At 29.6% G+C, this 13,182-nt stretch overlaps 2 protein-coding genes across 2 annotated transcripts in view; one reads left to right on the top strand and one right to left on the bottom strand.

Moving 5' to 3' along the window:
- LOC105622872 (tripeptidyl-peptidase 2) overlaps window positions 1-11,543 on the bottom strand; it is a 14,205-nt gene extending 2,662 nt beyond the window's left edge. Inside the window, exons 1-15 of the mRNA XM_012204284.1 lie at window positions 11,515-11,543; window positions 7,675-7,858; window positions 6,870-6,998; window positions 6,434-6,601; window positions 5,376-5,536; window positions 5,098-5,261; window positions 4,677-5,009; window positions 4,236-4,505; window positions 3,841-4,152; window positions 3,495-3,651; window positions 3,228-3,415; window positions 2,945-3,099; window positions 2,595-2,812; window positions 2,270-2,504; window positions 1,733-1,983 (exon numbers count right to left, since the gene is read on the bottom strand). Coding sequence (XP_012059674.1) covers window positions 1,733-1,983; window positions 2,270-2,504; window positions 2,595-2,812; window positions 2,945-3,099; window positions 3,228-3,415; window positions 3,495-3,651; window positions 3,841-4,152; window positions 4,236-4,505; window positions 4,677-5,009; window positions 5,098-5,261; window positions 5,376-5,536; window positions 6,434-6,601; window positions 6,870-6,998; window positions 7,675-7,836 — 2,903 coding nt within the window. The 5' untranslated portion in view covers window positions 7,837-7,858; window positions 11,515-11,543. The remainder of the gene's footprint in view (window positions 1-1,732; window positions 1,984-2,269; window positions 2,505-2,594; window positions 2,813-2,944; window positions 3,100-3,227; window positions 3,416-3,494; window positions 3,652-3,840; window positions 4,153-4,235; window positions 4,506-4,676; window positions 5,010-5,097; window positions 5,262-5,375; window positions 5,537-6,433; window positions 6,602-6,869; window positions 6,999-7,674; window positions 7,859-11,514) is intronic.
- On the top strand, window positions 8,804-12,989 carry LOC105620080 (UDP-glucuronic acid decarboxylase 1). Its single transcript, XM_012201592.1, is given in 6 exon segments — window positions 8,804-8,889; window positions 9,173-9,234; window positions 11,180-11,764; window positions 11,847-11,960; window positions 12,035-12,355; window positions 12,440-12,989. Coding segments are annotated over 6 exon segments (1,437 nt in total). The 3' UTR covers window positions 12,709-12,989.
- The last annotated feature ends 193 nt before the right edge of the window (window positions 12,990-13,182 follow it).

Below are 13,182 nucleotides of genomic sequence, written 5' to 3' on the forward strand. Positions count from 1 at the left end.
GTGTGTGTATACAATTTTTCTTATTTATAATTTGATTTATAAGCAGTGGGAAATAAAAAAACTTTATAGGAATTGAGTTTCAAAACAGAAAATTAAAATTTTACATTACTTATACAACTTACTTGTATTACTTATACAAATTTAAGAAAATTTCGTTTTAATAAAATTTTAACACAAAAATCAATATAAATGTAACATATTTGACATTAAAAAATAAAGAATTATATAAAAAAAATTCCAATAAACTTTTTACTAAGAAAAAGCGGTATCAAATTGGTCAAAGAAAATGTGTGTAAATTTTATGACATCAATTTAGAAACATCTTACATATATATAAAATAATAAATTATAATATTTTCATAAACGTTTTTAATATACACACGTATGCATGTATAAATGTATTTGTTCATAAAAACGTTTATATAAATATTTTCATTCGTATATATTTAACTTATATCAAATATAATAATCAAATAAAAACGAAAAAATTACTAAATAAAACTCAAACAATATTTTGCATTCAAGCATACTATTATGTGATATTTTCAAATTATAAAATTATTAAGAGTTTATAAACAAATATAAACAAACTTTTATATACAAAAATACAAAATTTTACATAGATAGAATATTTCAAAATATATATTTTTTATATTAATTTATTTTAAATATACAATTTATCAATGTATAAAACAAGTATACGATAAAGATGATTGAGAGTACATCAATAATTTACTTTTAATATATAGGATGTTTGGAAAATAATAAATGATAAATCTTTCGCATACAAGCAGAATGGAATAAACTAAGAAGAAAAGTTCTCTATCATTTGTAATTTTCGTAATAGTTAACAAGATATTAATTGCTAAAAATTAACGAAAATTAATCTTTAATAATTTTTTATTTAAATACTATCAACTTTATAGAAAAACTGTAAAAGATGAAAATTGTTTCTTTTCTTCTCACAGAACTTTACAAATTTTTTTAGAATTTTTTATTAACTTTTTAGTATTCCATTTTCTCATTTTTATCAACATGAGAAAATACAGTATTAAAAAATTCTAAAAAAACTTTAAAAACATTCTCATAGAGAGCTCTATGAAAAGAAAATAAACAATTTTTCTCTTGCAATTTTTCTGTAAAGTTGATAGTATTTGAGTAAAAAATTATTGAAGATCAATTTTTGGCAATTTTTAGCATTTAATATCTTGTTAACTATTGCGAAAATTGCAAACTGGACTAAGGATTTTTCTTTTCAATTTAGTCCATTCTGTCCCTATAAAAGATTTCTCATTATTTCCCAAACATCCTGTATATATGTATACATACATACATATAATGTATTTTAATATGAATGATATGCAAAAGTATGTATATGATGCGTACAATGTACAAATAAAAATGTGTTAAAATATATAAAAATTTAAATATTGAAATTAAAATTATGAGTGCATACATAAAATAATCAATTAATCTGTAATATAAATTTTTAAGATAAAATGTTGCAATTAGAAACCTTGAATATTTTAGAAATTTTCGGTTCCAATTATAAAATTTTCTTTATAGATAACTTTCATAATTGCAGATTAGTCTTATGCAAATAATTATTAAATATTTAACTACATCTATTATTATGATCGGCAAATTTAGAAATGTCAAACTACATTAATTTACGTATATCTATAACACAAATGCTAAGAAAAAATATTATATATACAGATATAACACTCACTTGCTTTCATTAGACAGTGGAGCAATATACAGAGGAAGAATATGGCCAGGTGGAATACATGCAGCAACCATTTTTTTTCCACCAATAATGGCTTGCGATTGATTGGCATAAATATCCAAATTAATTGGTGTACTAAGCTTTTGACTCAATAGTAACGGCATGTCTGTCAATCTTTCTAACAAATCCTTTTTCTCATGACGTATATGCATTTTCAAAGTGTAATCTCCCTTTTCTAATTTATGAATTGTATACTGTAATAAATTAATATTATTTTCATATATTAAATAAAACTGTACTAAACCAAGTTCCATATTTAGATCTTGGAATTATTATATCATGTTGTGAAAAATATACAATCTTAAATATAGCTTTATTATTAAAGAAATATTATCATGTATAATACATGACAATACAAGAAATATTATCATGTATAATATATTACATATATAATACATAAAAAAATTAATGTACTTCTATAACAACAAATCCAGTACAATATTTCATTATATTCTTTAAATATTAAAATAAAAAACTCACTTTAGATGGATATGCATCTCCACAACTTATCAATTGTTTATTACTGTCATAAATCATCCACATTTGGCTTTCATATTCGCTTTCATACAATAAATCACTAAGCAATGCTGCATTTGGTGTGACCTCAGTTGATTTTGCCGAGTGGAATGTGTATGTTAGTTGTAATTCATATATTTGTCGTGATGGTGGAATAATATCACGTGTTCGTAAAGGAGCAATTTTCGATTCATTAGGCCTATAATGTTACATGGTAAAGTATATCTCATAATCATTAATATAAATCATCAGTATAAAAATAAGATGCAGAATCTCAAGTAAAACATACTTTAAGACTTGAACAGATGTCTTCAGAGAAATGTTGGGTACAATTTCTTCGTTTCTAAGAGAACTACGTAATTCAAGGCGATTTATTCCATCTCCAGATAGCATTGTAAGATTACCGTTTATCATATGAATTCCATGAAATTCTATAGAATAATCAATAAACATATCGCCAAGATTTGCCCAATACTTTGCGATAACTACTTCTAAAATTAATCCACCCTGAAAAAACATATAAAAAAATTATTTACATATACAGATATAGTAAACTAAACAATTACAAACATTATACTTTTTAAGAATTTTTTTAAGAATTTTAAGTGTTTATACATCTTTAATATAAATATTTTATACCTGAACAGCAAATGGTTGAACAGTTTCCGATTGAGATGTAACACTTATTATTCTGTTAACTTCAAGAGTTTTACAAGCTAAACGAGGTTTTAATTGAATAATGTGCATCACAAATCTACCAGTCTTATCCTTTTCTGTGCTTTTTAATCTGAGAACTAATTTAAACATATAAAAAATAAAATATATATAATGTATATAATGTATATAATGTATATAATGTATATAATGTTATCTAAATTATATTAAATAATTTTTTATGATAAGATTATCTTTAATATATTACCTGCCCAAGTAGCATCTTCTGGAACAAGAATAAAATGACGCTGAATTGTATTAGGTTTAAATAATACATTTGTGTATGTTAAGTCTGGAAGAAGTGCAGTCTTCGATATTGTCATTGGCTGGACAACAGTTACCGGAATTTGAAATACTGGTCCTTTCGCAATATTAGTTACATCATACGCTCGTACACTAAAAATTGTAATGCAAAACTTATAATTGCAATTATTTTAAACTAGTTAATATAATAATGCAATTTAATTATTTTTACCTAGTAGCATGAACACCTTCTGGTAAATTAGTAGCATCAACCCTAATAGCAAAAGCACGAGGCATATGCATCAAATCTAGATGTGTCGGAAATTGAACCCAGGAAGCATCACACACCAGTGTTAGCTTCAGATTAAAATCTATTTTGCGTGCTGGATCTACAAAATGATAAATTCATTTGTACAAAAATATTATTTTATATATCATTTTATTAAAAATTAATTAAAATATTTTATATACTATTTTATTAAAATATTATTTTATATTATTCGTTCTGAGAAATCTGATATCGTAATAATAAAAATAAAAAAAGAACAATTACATAAAATCATTATGTATTATGTTACCTATATTTTCGCTATTTATAAATACTGGTTCGACTGTAATTGCAAAATCCTTTGCACGATCAATGACACCTGTTCTCATATGAATGCCTTTAGAATTATTAACGCCGCAATTGATAGCAAAACGTACGTCTCTTTCGGGTGCATCACAACACGAAATGAGATTATCAAATGCACGTTCGACTTGTAATAGGCCAGAGCCTTGTGCAAATGGATCTAAATTAGGTACATAAAGAGCAGTATTCTCAAGTGCTCTTTTTATACTATAAGGAGAATATAAAGAACCCTTGGCAAGAAGACCCGATACAAGAACCGCTGAAAGAATGACATAAAAATATTTTTATAATCATATCAAAATTTAATATGTCATAGATATATATAGAAATTTCGATACACACCAACTGCTCCAGTAACATGTGGACTTGCCATACTCGTACCATTCATAAGTTGACTTTTTCTAAGAGTAAAATTTGGAACGCTGGTAATGGCACCTCCTGGTGCACATACTGTTACACCAGCACCTCCATCTATCATTGGACCACGGGAGGACCAAGTATATGGCATGCCTGGCATCTTTTCTCTTAAAGAATATTCGGCTACCATCATATCAGGTGATACGTAAGCACCAACACTAATAATACTGTTTGAACTGATGTCTGGAGGAGTTCCTATATATTTTTTAAAGTATTTAGATGTAAGATGTCAAGACATAGCACAACAAAAAAATTTCTTAAGTATATTTTGTATTGATAATATTAATAGAAATTGTAATAAAATTAAATTTTAAGAAGATATAATAGAATGTGTGTAATAAAAAGAATAAAGAATTTTATATTTACCAATAGTACACAAAGCTGGGCCCAGATTGCCAGCAGATGCAACCCATATTACACCATATTCATCAATAACTTCATTCATTAATTCTCCTATTCTACCTGTATTTGACCAGTGAGCGTGTTCACCATAACTCATGTTTATAACGTGAATCTTCTCTTTACGTTGCATTATATGGATCATTGCCCGCACTACTGAAGTTCCAGTTTCCATTGTGCCAATACGACCATCACCGACAGTAAGTGAAATAATTTGGGCTCCTGGTGCCACTCCATTCAATTCTGGATTATCAGGAAAATATGCAGCTGCTATTGATGCGACATGTGTCCCATGACTCGCTACAATATAATTTAATTAAAAGTTTAATAGAAAAATCGAGCATTTATAATTTTATAAAACTTCAACAAGATTTTTGTTCATACTTACAGCATAAGCTGACAATTTCTAATGTATTGCCTTCATCATGAATATTAATACTAATATTTAACTGGTCTTCTTGTGTAAGAGGAGCAAAATCTCTCGTGATAGAATATTCACCAAGAAAAACGCCAGTTTCCAGGTTACCCACTTCAGAAGTATCAATACATGCTCTGTCATAGAAGAAGTAAAACATCAAATCAAATAAGTAAATATAATGCAATTTAAATTTTAAATAAATAGGTATGTGCATATTTAGACTTATCACATATTCGAAATATGATTACCTCCAAATATTACCATCATGGAAAACAACGCAATCGTAAGTAGGTCCTACATCGCAATACTTTTTTTCAATATTATTCAATACTTCAACTCGAGCTTCAAACTCTTCTTTTTGCAGTCTTTCTTCCAAAGTCGATAATTGTGGATTTTTATTCTCAAATTCCTGTATTATATTTAAGAATATTATATAGCTAATATTTAGTACTTGTATCATTGGTTAATTATTAATTAAAAAACGAATAATGTGTTGATATCAATTTACTTCATAAAAAACACATAAACAGGACAATACATATTTTAATAATGGTACAAAAAACATCTTATAATAATTTAATAATTTAATTTAACATATAAAATATTTTCAATTCTCTCTCTCTCTCTCTCTCTCTCTCTCCTCCTCCCTACTAACAAATTTTTTACGTTAATGATATATTTTTATATCTTCAATTTCTTGTATAATATATATTTTAAAATAGTTTTACATGCCTTCTTGAACACTTAGAAATATTTAAATTATATACTATAAAAATGTCATAAAATTAATAAAAATGTTATACATGTATGTATCATTCACAATATAATAGATAATAGGCTTTGCTTAAGATATTATATAATAGAATCAATGGCTTTACAATAGATCAATCTGCCAAATATAAATATAGCATTAGATACAGATCACTGTGACATGTTGTGAAATAGCGGCCTCATTTAATTGCATGGTTTGACATGCATTCCTATCTTTGGATCACACATGGACTAATTATAATACTATTCAGAGACATTTTTATTGATTTTCAATTCTTGCGACTTTCATAGCATTGTAATTATTTATATGCCTTAAAGACAAAATAACAATTTGATGGTGAAAAATTTCAATAAATATATTTTAAAATATCACAGTGAGATGGATAATTAATAACAAAGAGATTAATAACATTCAATTCGATTAAAATTCTCATACATGAGTTTGGAAAGTTGTAAATATATATAAGGAAGTGAATTATAATCCGTTTTTTAAACAAATATAAAGAATTAACATATTTTAATATAAAATATTTACCTGTAATTGTCTGGAGGCTTCTGCAAGTGCTGCTTTATGTCCATCATCCCAAAGACGCTTCTTGCGTTCTGCCACTACCCTTTCCTTTAGTTTATTAGGATATAATGAATACAGATTCTTTAAACCGATATGATATTCTCCACCAGGATTATTCCAATTAGATGGAACCTAAATAATAAATAATAATCAAATGTTGTAATTAATATATATAAATTGTTATAATAAACTATATATTATATAGTAACTAGCTATATAGTTAATATAATTAATTTAATTGATTTTACAGTTGCACTTACTTATACTTTTGTAACTAACAATTTAAAATTCTAAAGGTATCATTAGGTTATAAATAAAAAAATGTATAGTGTAATTTTCTACATAACACAATATCTTTTCTATACAATAAAACAGTTTACATAAACAGAATACAATATACCTTTAATTTACGACCAGTCAGGCCAGTTATATATCCATCAGGTGCTTGAACAACTTTGCTAGTGTCTACATCCCCTGCTCCGCTACAGTCAAATCTCTCAATAATTTTGGGTTTTCCATCTGAAGTCACCTAAATCCCATATGTATTGATTTATAGATAACAATGTTTATTTTTTCACTAAAGTTTTTAATAAAGTTTTATTAAAGGTTTAATAATGTGTGTGTTCTATAAGAGCTTTAACAATATTTTAATTATTAAAGATTTAATAAAAATTGTCGAAAATACAATAAAAAAATAAAAATAAAAATAGTACACTTTAAAATGCGATTTAAAAAACTTGTTAATTAAATATACTGACAAAACTTATAGTATAATGCAAGAATAGCTATACAAATTTGAAATTACTGTGAAAAAACTCAGCCGCAATTAAATTAGATTTATTATTGACATAACAAAGCTCACACAACAATGACTTCCTATCATAAGATCCTATCATAAGATTTTCTCATAACATAACATCATGATCTTATCGAGCAAATGAACAGCATGACTTTTATCTTTTGATGGAGATAGTTGACGAAATGCGGGAAATATCTCGAACAAAAAAATTAAGGAGCAAACACTAGAAACGATACCCGTCGAGACACATTTATCACATTTATTTCAAAATTTTACACTTGCGTTTCGAAGAAAAGGCGGTTCTTGGATAAAGAGAATTAGCATCGTGAGGAGCTAATTTTTTTGGGAGGTGTGTCAACCAACTAACCAATACTAACCAATGTCCATGAATTCACCCTTGGCTTACCTGCATACCCGGAGCTCCGGGATCCACCCCCGAGTCCAGTATCGCAATGACAACACCCCGTCCATCGTACTCTGGATATTTAGTAAGAAACTGAGTGACACCTGTCTCTTTTTTAGGCAGCAGGCCCCAAACAGGAAAGTTACAATCGATGACGTCTGCCATGTTTCAAGTGCCACCGTGACTGCAGGAAAACCACCCGAGATGTTTCCTTTGTACTATCGTATAGCCTTATATATTAATCGAAGAACTGGCTCTGCGCCTGCGTGTACGCCAGTTGAGGTACATCAGTTTTTGAGGTTAGATTAGGTTAAAGACGGACGATACATACCAATATGCATCCGTACCGTTGACGATGGTCTATAATTTTATGTTATAAAAATGTAATTTTGTTATGTAGGTGCTTTACAAATAAATATGCGACTCGACAAATTATTGCCGTAAAGATGCATATTTTTATGATTCTCACTTGCATGGATAACTGGAGTATATGTCGTGACAACAATAATGAGAGTGCAATTTTATAACTCAAATATTATTCTTAATATAATATGTATATATAACATCTATATACTTATGTCTATAACATGATAATATTCTATATAATACATATATATATATATATGTATTATATACATATATATAAATCAATCATCAGGATAATATAAATTACAATAATTGTAGTATATAAAATTAATAATATTATATATATAAAATAATAATTGTACATTTGAAAGGCACAATTTTTTATTGTAATTAATTCCGAGAGATAAATTTAAATATAAAAAATAAATGAAAAATACAATCTGATTTCTATAACAGCAAAAATTCACTGTTAAGACTTTCACAAGTATTTAATGATTCTTCAACAATTTTTTTTCATACAGTTCAAGATAATAGAAAAATATTAAAACTCATGCATTAAAATTCAATAATTCAAATTGTTGACAGAAGGTACAAAATTGACGAAGGATAAATATCACGAGGGCAAATTTTCCGAATATCTCGGCCTAGATGTCGACACTCGTATCTCCAAGCCCGCTGCGTCAATAAGCACCGAGCACGTCGCGTGCAGGTGCATCTCGAATTACAGACTTTTATACTATATATAATAAGTTTGTGGATACAGTGGATGAGACACGCGTTTAGTCGGTGTCCGTTGGTGTCCGTGTAGTGTAGAGGTTATGTTCCCTCATCCCGTGTGTATATTTTGAATTAGTAATTAAAACTGGGCACATATTATGAAAGTGTTCGGAATGGATTCCGATCGGAGTTATTCCGTTTTCCCTAGAAAGACAGAGATTTAGAGGGAACTGAATAATTCTCGTCGGAATCCTTTCCAAATAATCCCATAATATACGTAGGTAGAGCACGCACTGTACTCGATTTCTTGAGCGCGTGTTTCTCGTATCACGCGAGAGAACGCAACGATCGTTGTCCGTCGAGCCACGACGGGAGTGACGTAAGCGCGATTTAAAACGAGTCATGTGCAAATTTAAAGCATGGTTATCACGCAACGGAAGATGAAGCAGATTGCGATCTTTGCAATTTGCGCACTGCTGGGTGAGTCTTCTCGATAGGTTATGAGAGCCAAGAAGGAGCACTATCGGAGATTCTCGAACAAGCTCAGAATGTTTTGACTCTTGCGTCGCGAGCTACTTAATTTATTTATTATGACTGATACGCCACGCGGTCGGACAATAAATTCAGCGATTGCGCGATCTCGTTGGATCTCATTTGCTTCTGCTTTTAGTTTCACGAATTCATCAAGCGATTCTTCGAATTCTTCAAATTCCTTTTCTTCCCGTTCCTTCTACATTATTATCATTTATTCATAACATTATTCAGAGTATCGTTTTTCTCATTTATATCACATGATATGTTTACATAACGATAATTTTATGATTCCATCTGCACCATCTACTATCGTTAAAATTTAAAATACTAGAAATCAACGATGCTGCATTATAATAACAAAATATTTTAATGAGTATGCCGTGTGTTTATCTCTCATGCGTAAAACTCGCACTACATTAATTCCGAAAAATAAAATATACAATTGAAAATTTTCTGATAGTGATAAGTTCTGATAGTGACAGATCGTTGCAAGAATGACTTTCCGTTAAATAAAATGAGGGACGAACATGTCGATTTAATTTTTCGACATTTTCTATATAAATTTAATTAAGCCTGTAAAGGCTATTTTATGATTCGAATTATTGTCATAGTTAATTATTACCGGTAATTATACGTCGCGATCTTCGTATTATTGAGATCGTATGATCATAATTTTATCGAGTTCTAATCAAGTTCTAATTTCAATCAAAATTGTTATGAAGAAAACGGAATGCTTATTTTTTTCTTTTCAAAAATAATTCCGCATGCAAAAATAATTTTTCCACCCCAAAAATGTGCATGTAAGTACAGTTTTTGTAGAATAAAATTTTATTTTATTTTTTCTTAATTTTTATTCTTAGAACTAGAAAAAAAAATTAGTTAATCTATATATGTTCATTTCTATTTTTATTAAAATTATTTTCCTCTATCTTATTCATTTCCATCAATACAGATTAATTTTAATCTCTTATATTCATTTCTGCCAATGTAGATTATAACTCGATTTAACTTGTTTATCTTTTCTAAGAATTAGAAAAAGATAGAGAATAGCAAACAGATCAAAATTATCTTCCTCTATTGTGTTTATTTTTAACCAATATAGATCAACTGTGTGGTGGTAGATTTAGCTCACATTTCGATAGCACACATTCACTTACATCGGCCTAGAAACTTTCCAATATACCAATCAAAAAATTTTATGTTAAATTGACCAATTAACGATGTGAGAGCAATTGTATTTCTCTTAGCTTTAATCTCGGTTTAATTTATCTTTATCTTTTTCTAGTTCTAAGAATTCGTATCGAACGATTCTTTTCTCATATCCTTTTTTCAATCGATTTCTATATACAAATATAATTATATATGCACACTTCTGGAGCGGCAAAATTATTTTTGCATGCTTCTGTAAATAACGATCGGAAAGCTTTCTCTGAGCGCGATATATGCAGCGTAATTTATGTAATTTATGTATTTATGTAACATTTTTTCGCGTCGAGTACCACCGAATGCCGAATGAGAATTGGAGAATAAGACAATTATAGAGCAGGCAAATTTTTTTAGCATTAACCGCTGTGGTTACTCGAGATATATAGATACTGTTATTAGTAATGAGATACGTTATATAAAAAAGTTAAATATTGTGAGAAGCAAAAAATTTCAGTCTGAAAAATCTTGCATAAATTTACAATTAATTATGATTATCAATGTAATTTGTAATTGTAATAATGACCACGGAAACTCATACAGACATTTTACTTGTATTTGATTTATTTTTGGAGTCACAAAATTTTTTATTTTTATATCAATATAATTATTATATTGTTAAAAATTAATGCATAAAAAACAGATCTAATTTCGGATTAATAATGTCGGTTTTTATCATTTGTATCAGTCTTAGGTTTTTATAAAACTCTGGTGACTACGGAAGAGGAACGATCTTTCAACCGCGGTCGACACCGCGCCGTGCTCGTAAATAAAGCTAATTTAGATAAAAACGAGCTCGAAATTGCAACGCAAAAGATTCGCGATGTCGAGGATGACGGAGACATCAGGGACATCGAGGAGGCGAAAATTCGGATCCGCGACCTGGAAGGTAAACTTCAGCATCTGGAGGCAGCAATTAAGAACGGAGTGGCGAAGGACTTCCCAACGGTGAAGTTCCTAAATTATAAAAATCGGAAACGAATCCTGGTGACGGGCGGTGCGGGTTTTGTTGGTTCCCATCTGGTGGATCGTCTGATGCTCGCCGGGCACGAGGTAATAGTCGTCGACAATTTCTTCACTGGCAGAAAGCGGAACGTGGAGCACTGGGTCGGTCACGAGAACTTCGAGCTGGTTCATCACGATATCGTAAGGCCATTGTATCTAGAAGTAGATGAAATCTATCATCTCGCTAGCCCGGCCAGTCCACCGCACTATATGCTGAATCCAGTGAAAACGATCAAGACAAATACCTTAGGCACTATAAATATGCTTGGTGAGTTAACGGAGCCGAATTTGAAAATTGAAGATATGAATTGAAGATATTCATTGTTATTAATTTATTAAGAACATTTTAGGACTCGCAAAACGAGTCGGTGCACGAGTATTAATTGCGAGCACGTCGGAAGTATATGGGGATCCTAACGAACATCCGCAAGCAGAAACTTACTGGGGTCACGTTAATCCCATCGGTAAGATTTTGTGTGATGTAAATATAATTTTTTCTTTTTCTTTAACTCTAATGATGGGTATATTTGAAATATAGGTCCGCGGGCATGCTATGACGAAGGAAAACGAGTTGCCGAGACATTGAGCTATGCTTACATGAGACATGAAGGCGTCTCGGTCCGAGTTGCACGAATTTTCAACACCTTTGGTCCGAGAATGCATATGAATGATGGTCGTGTCGTGTCGAATTTTATCATCCAGGCTTTACAAAATGAATCAATCACGATATACGGCAGTGGAAAACAGACACGATCATTTCAATACGTTTCCGATCTGGTAGATGGACTGGTAGCATTAATGGCATCTAATTATACACTTCCTGTAAATATTGGAAATCCTGAGGAGCAAACTATTGAAAGTAAGAATTATTCCAATCATGCTACATTTTTCCCAACATTTGTTTGTAATATTTATTGAAGTTTAACATTCTAATTTATCGTAGAATTTGCGCGTATAATAAAGAGTTTGGTGGGTGCTACCAGTGAAATAGTCGAACTTGCGGCGGTTGAGGATGACCCGCAGAGAAGAAGACCGGACATCAGTAGAGCTAAAAAATATTTAAACTGGGAGCCTAAAGTTCCTTTGGCTGAAGGTTTGAAGAAAACTATAGTGTATTTCGCAAAGGAATTACAAAGGACAAAGCACTCTCAAAAAAACAGTTTTAAACAATCTTCATACAAAAATGATCACGATATTGTAGAACAACTTTAGAAATTCAAGTGTAATGTGATACGATTAATGTATTCACTTTCAGAAGTGGCGTGAAAGTGCCATTAAGGTATGGACCAGTATGTGCCAAAAAATCCCCGTCCAAAATTTAAATTTTGCATAATTCGTATAATCAATCAATACATATACATACACACACACACATACACTATACAATCATTTAAATAAATAGACTTGAATTTCTTCCAGTCAGGTACATATATTATGTTCTTTGTAGCAATAGTTTAAAATATATTTTTATTCCTTTTTCCATGACTCCATAGTTCTCTTTCTTTTTATTATTTTTAATTCTAAATATATATTTTAAAATACACTTGTAATACATATATATATATATATATATATATATATATATATATATATAATAGTAGTATATACTATACTACTACACGTACTAACTAAATAAAGTACGTAGTACTAACGTTACGTACGTACGTACGTATATTATAGTTAGTT

Source organism: Atta cephalotes (genome assembly GCF_000143395.1).
Source record: "Atta cephalotes unplaced genomic scaffold scaffold00002, whole genome shotgun sequence".
NCBI classification, from domain to species: Eukaryota; Metazoa; Arthropoda; class Insecta; order Hymenoptera; family Formicidae; genus Atta; species Atta cephalotes.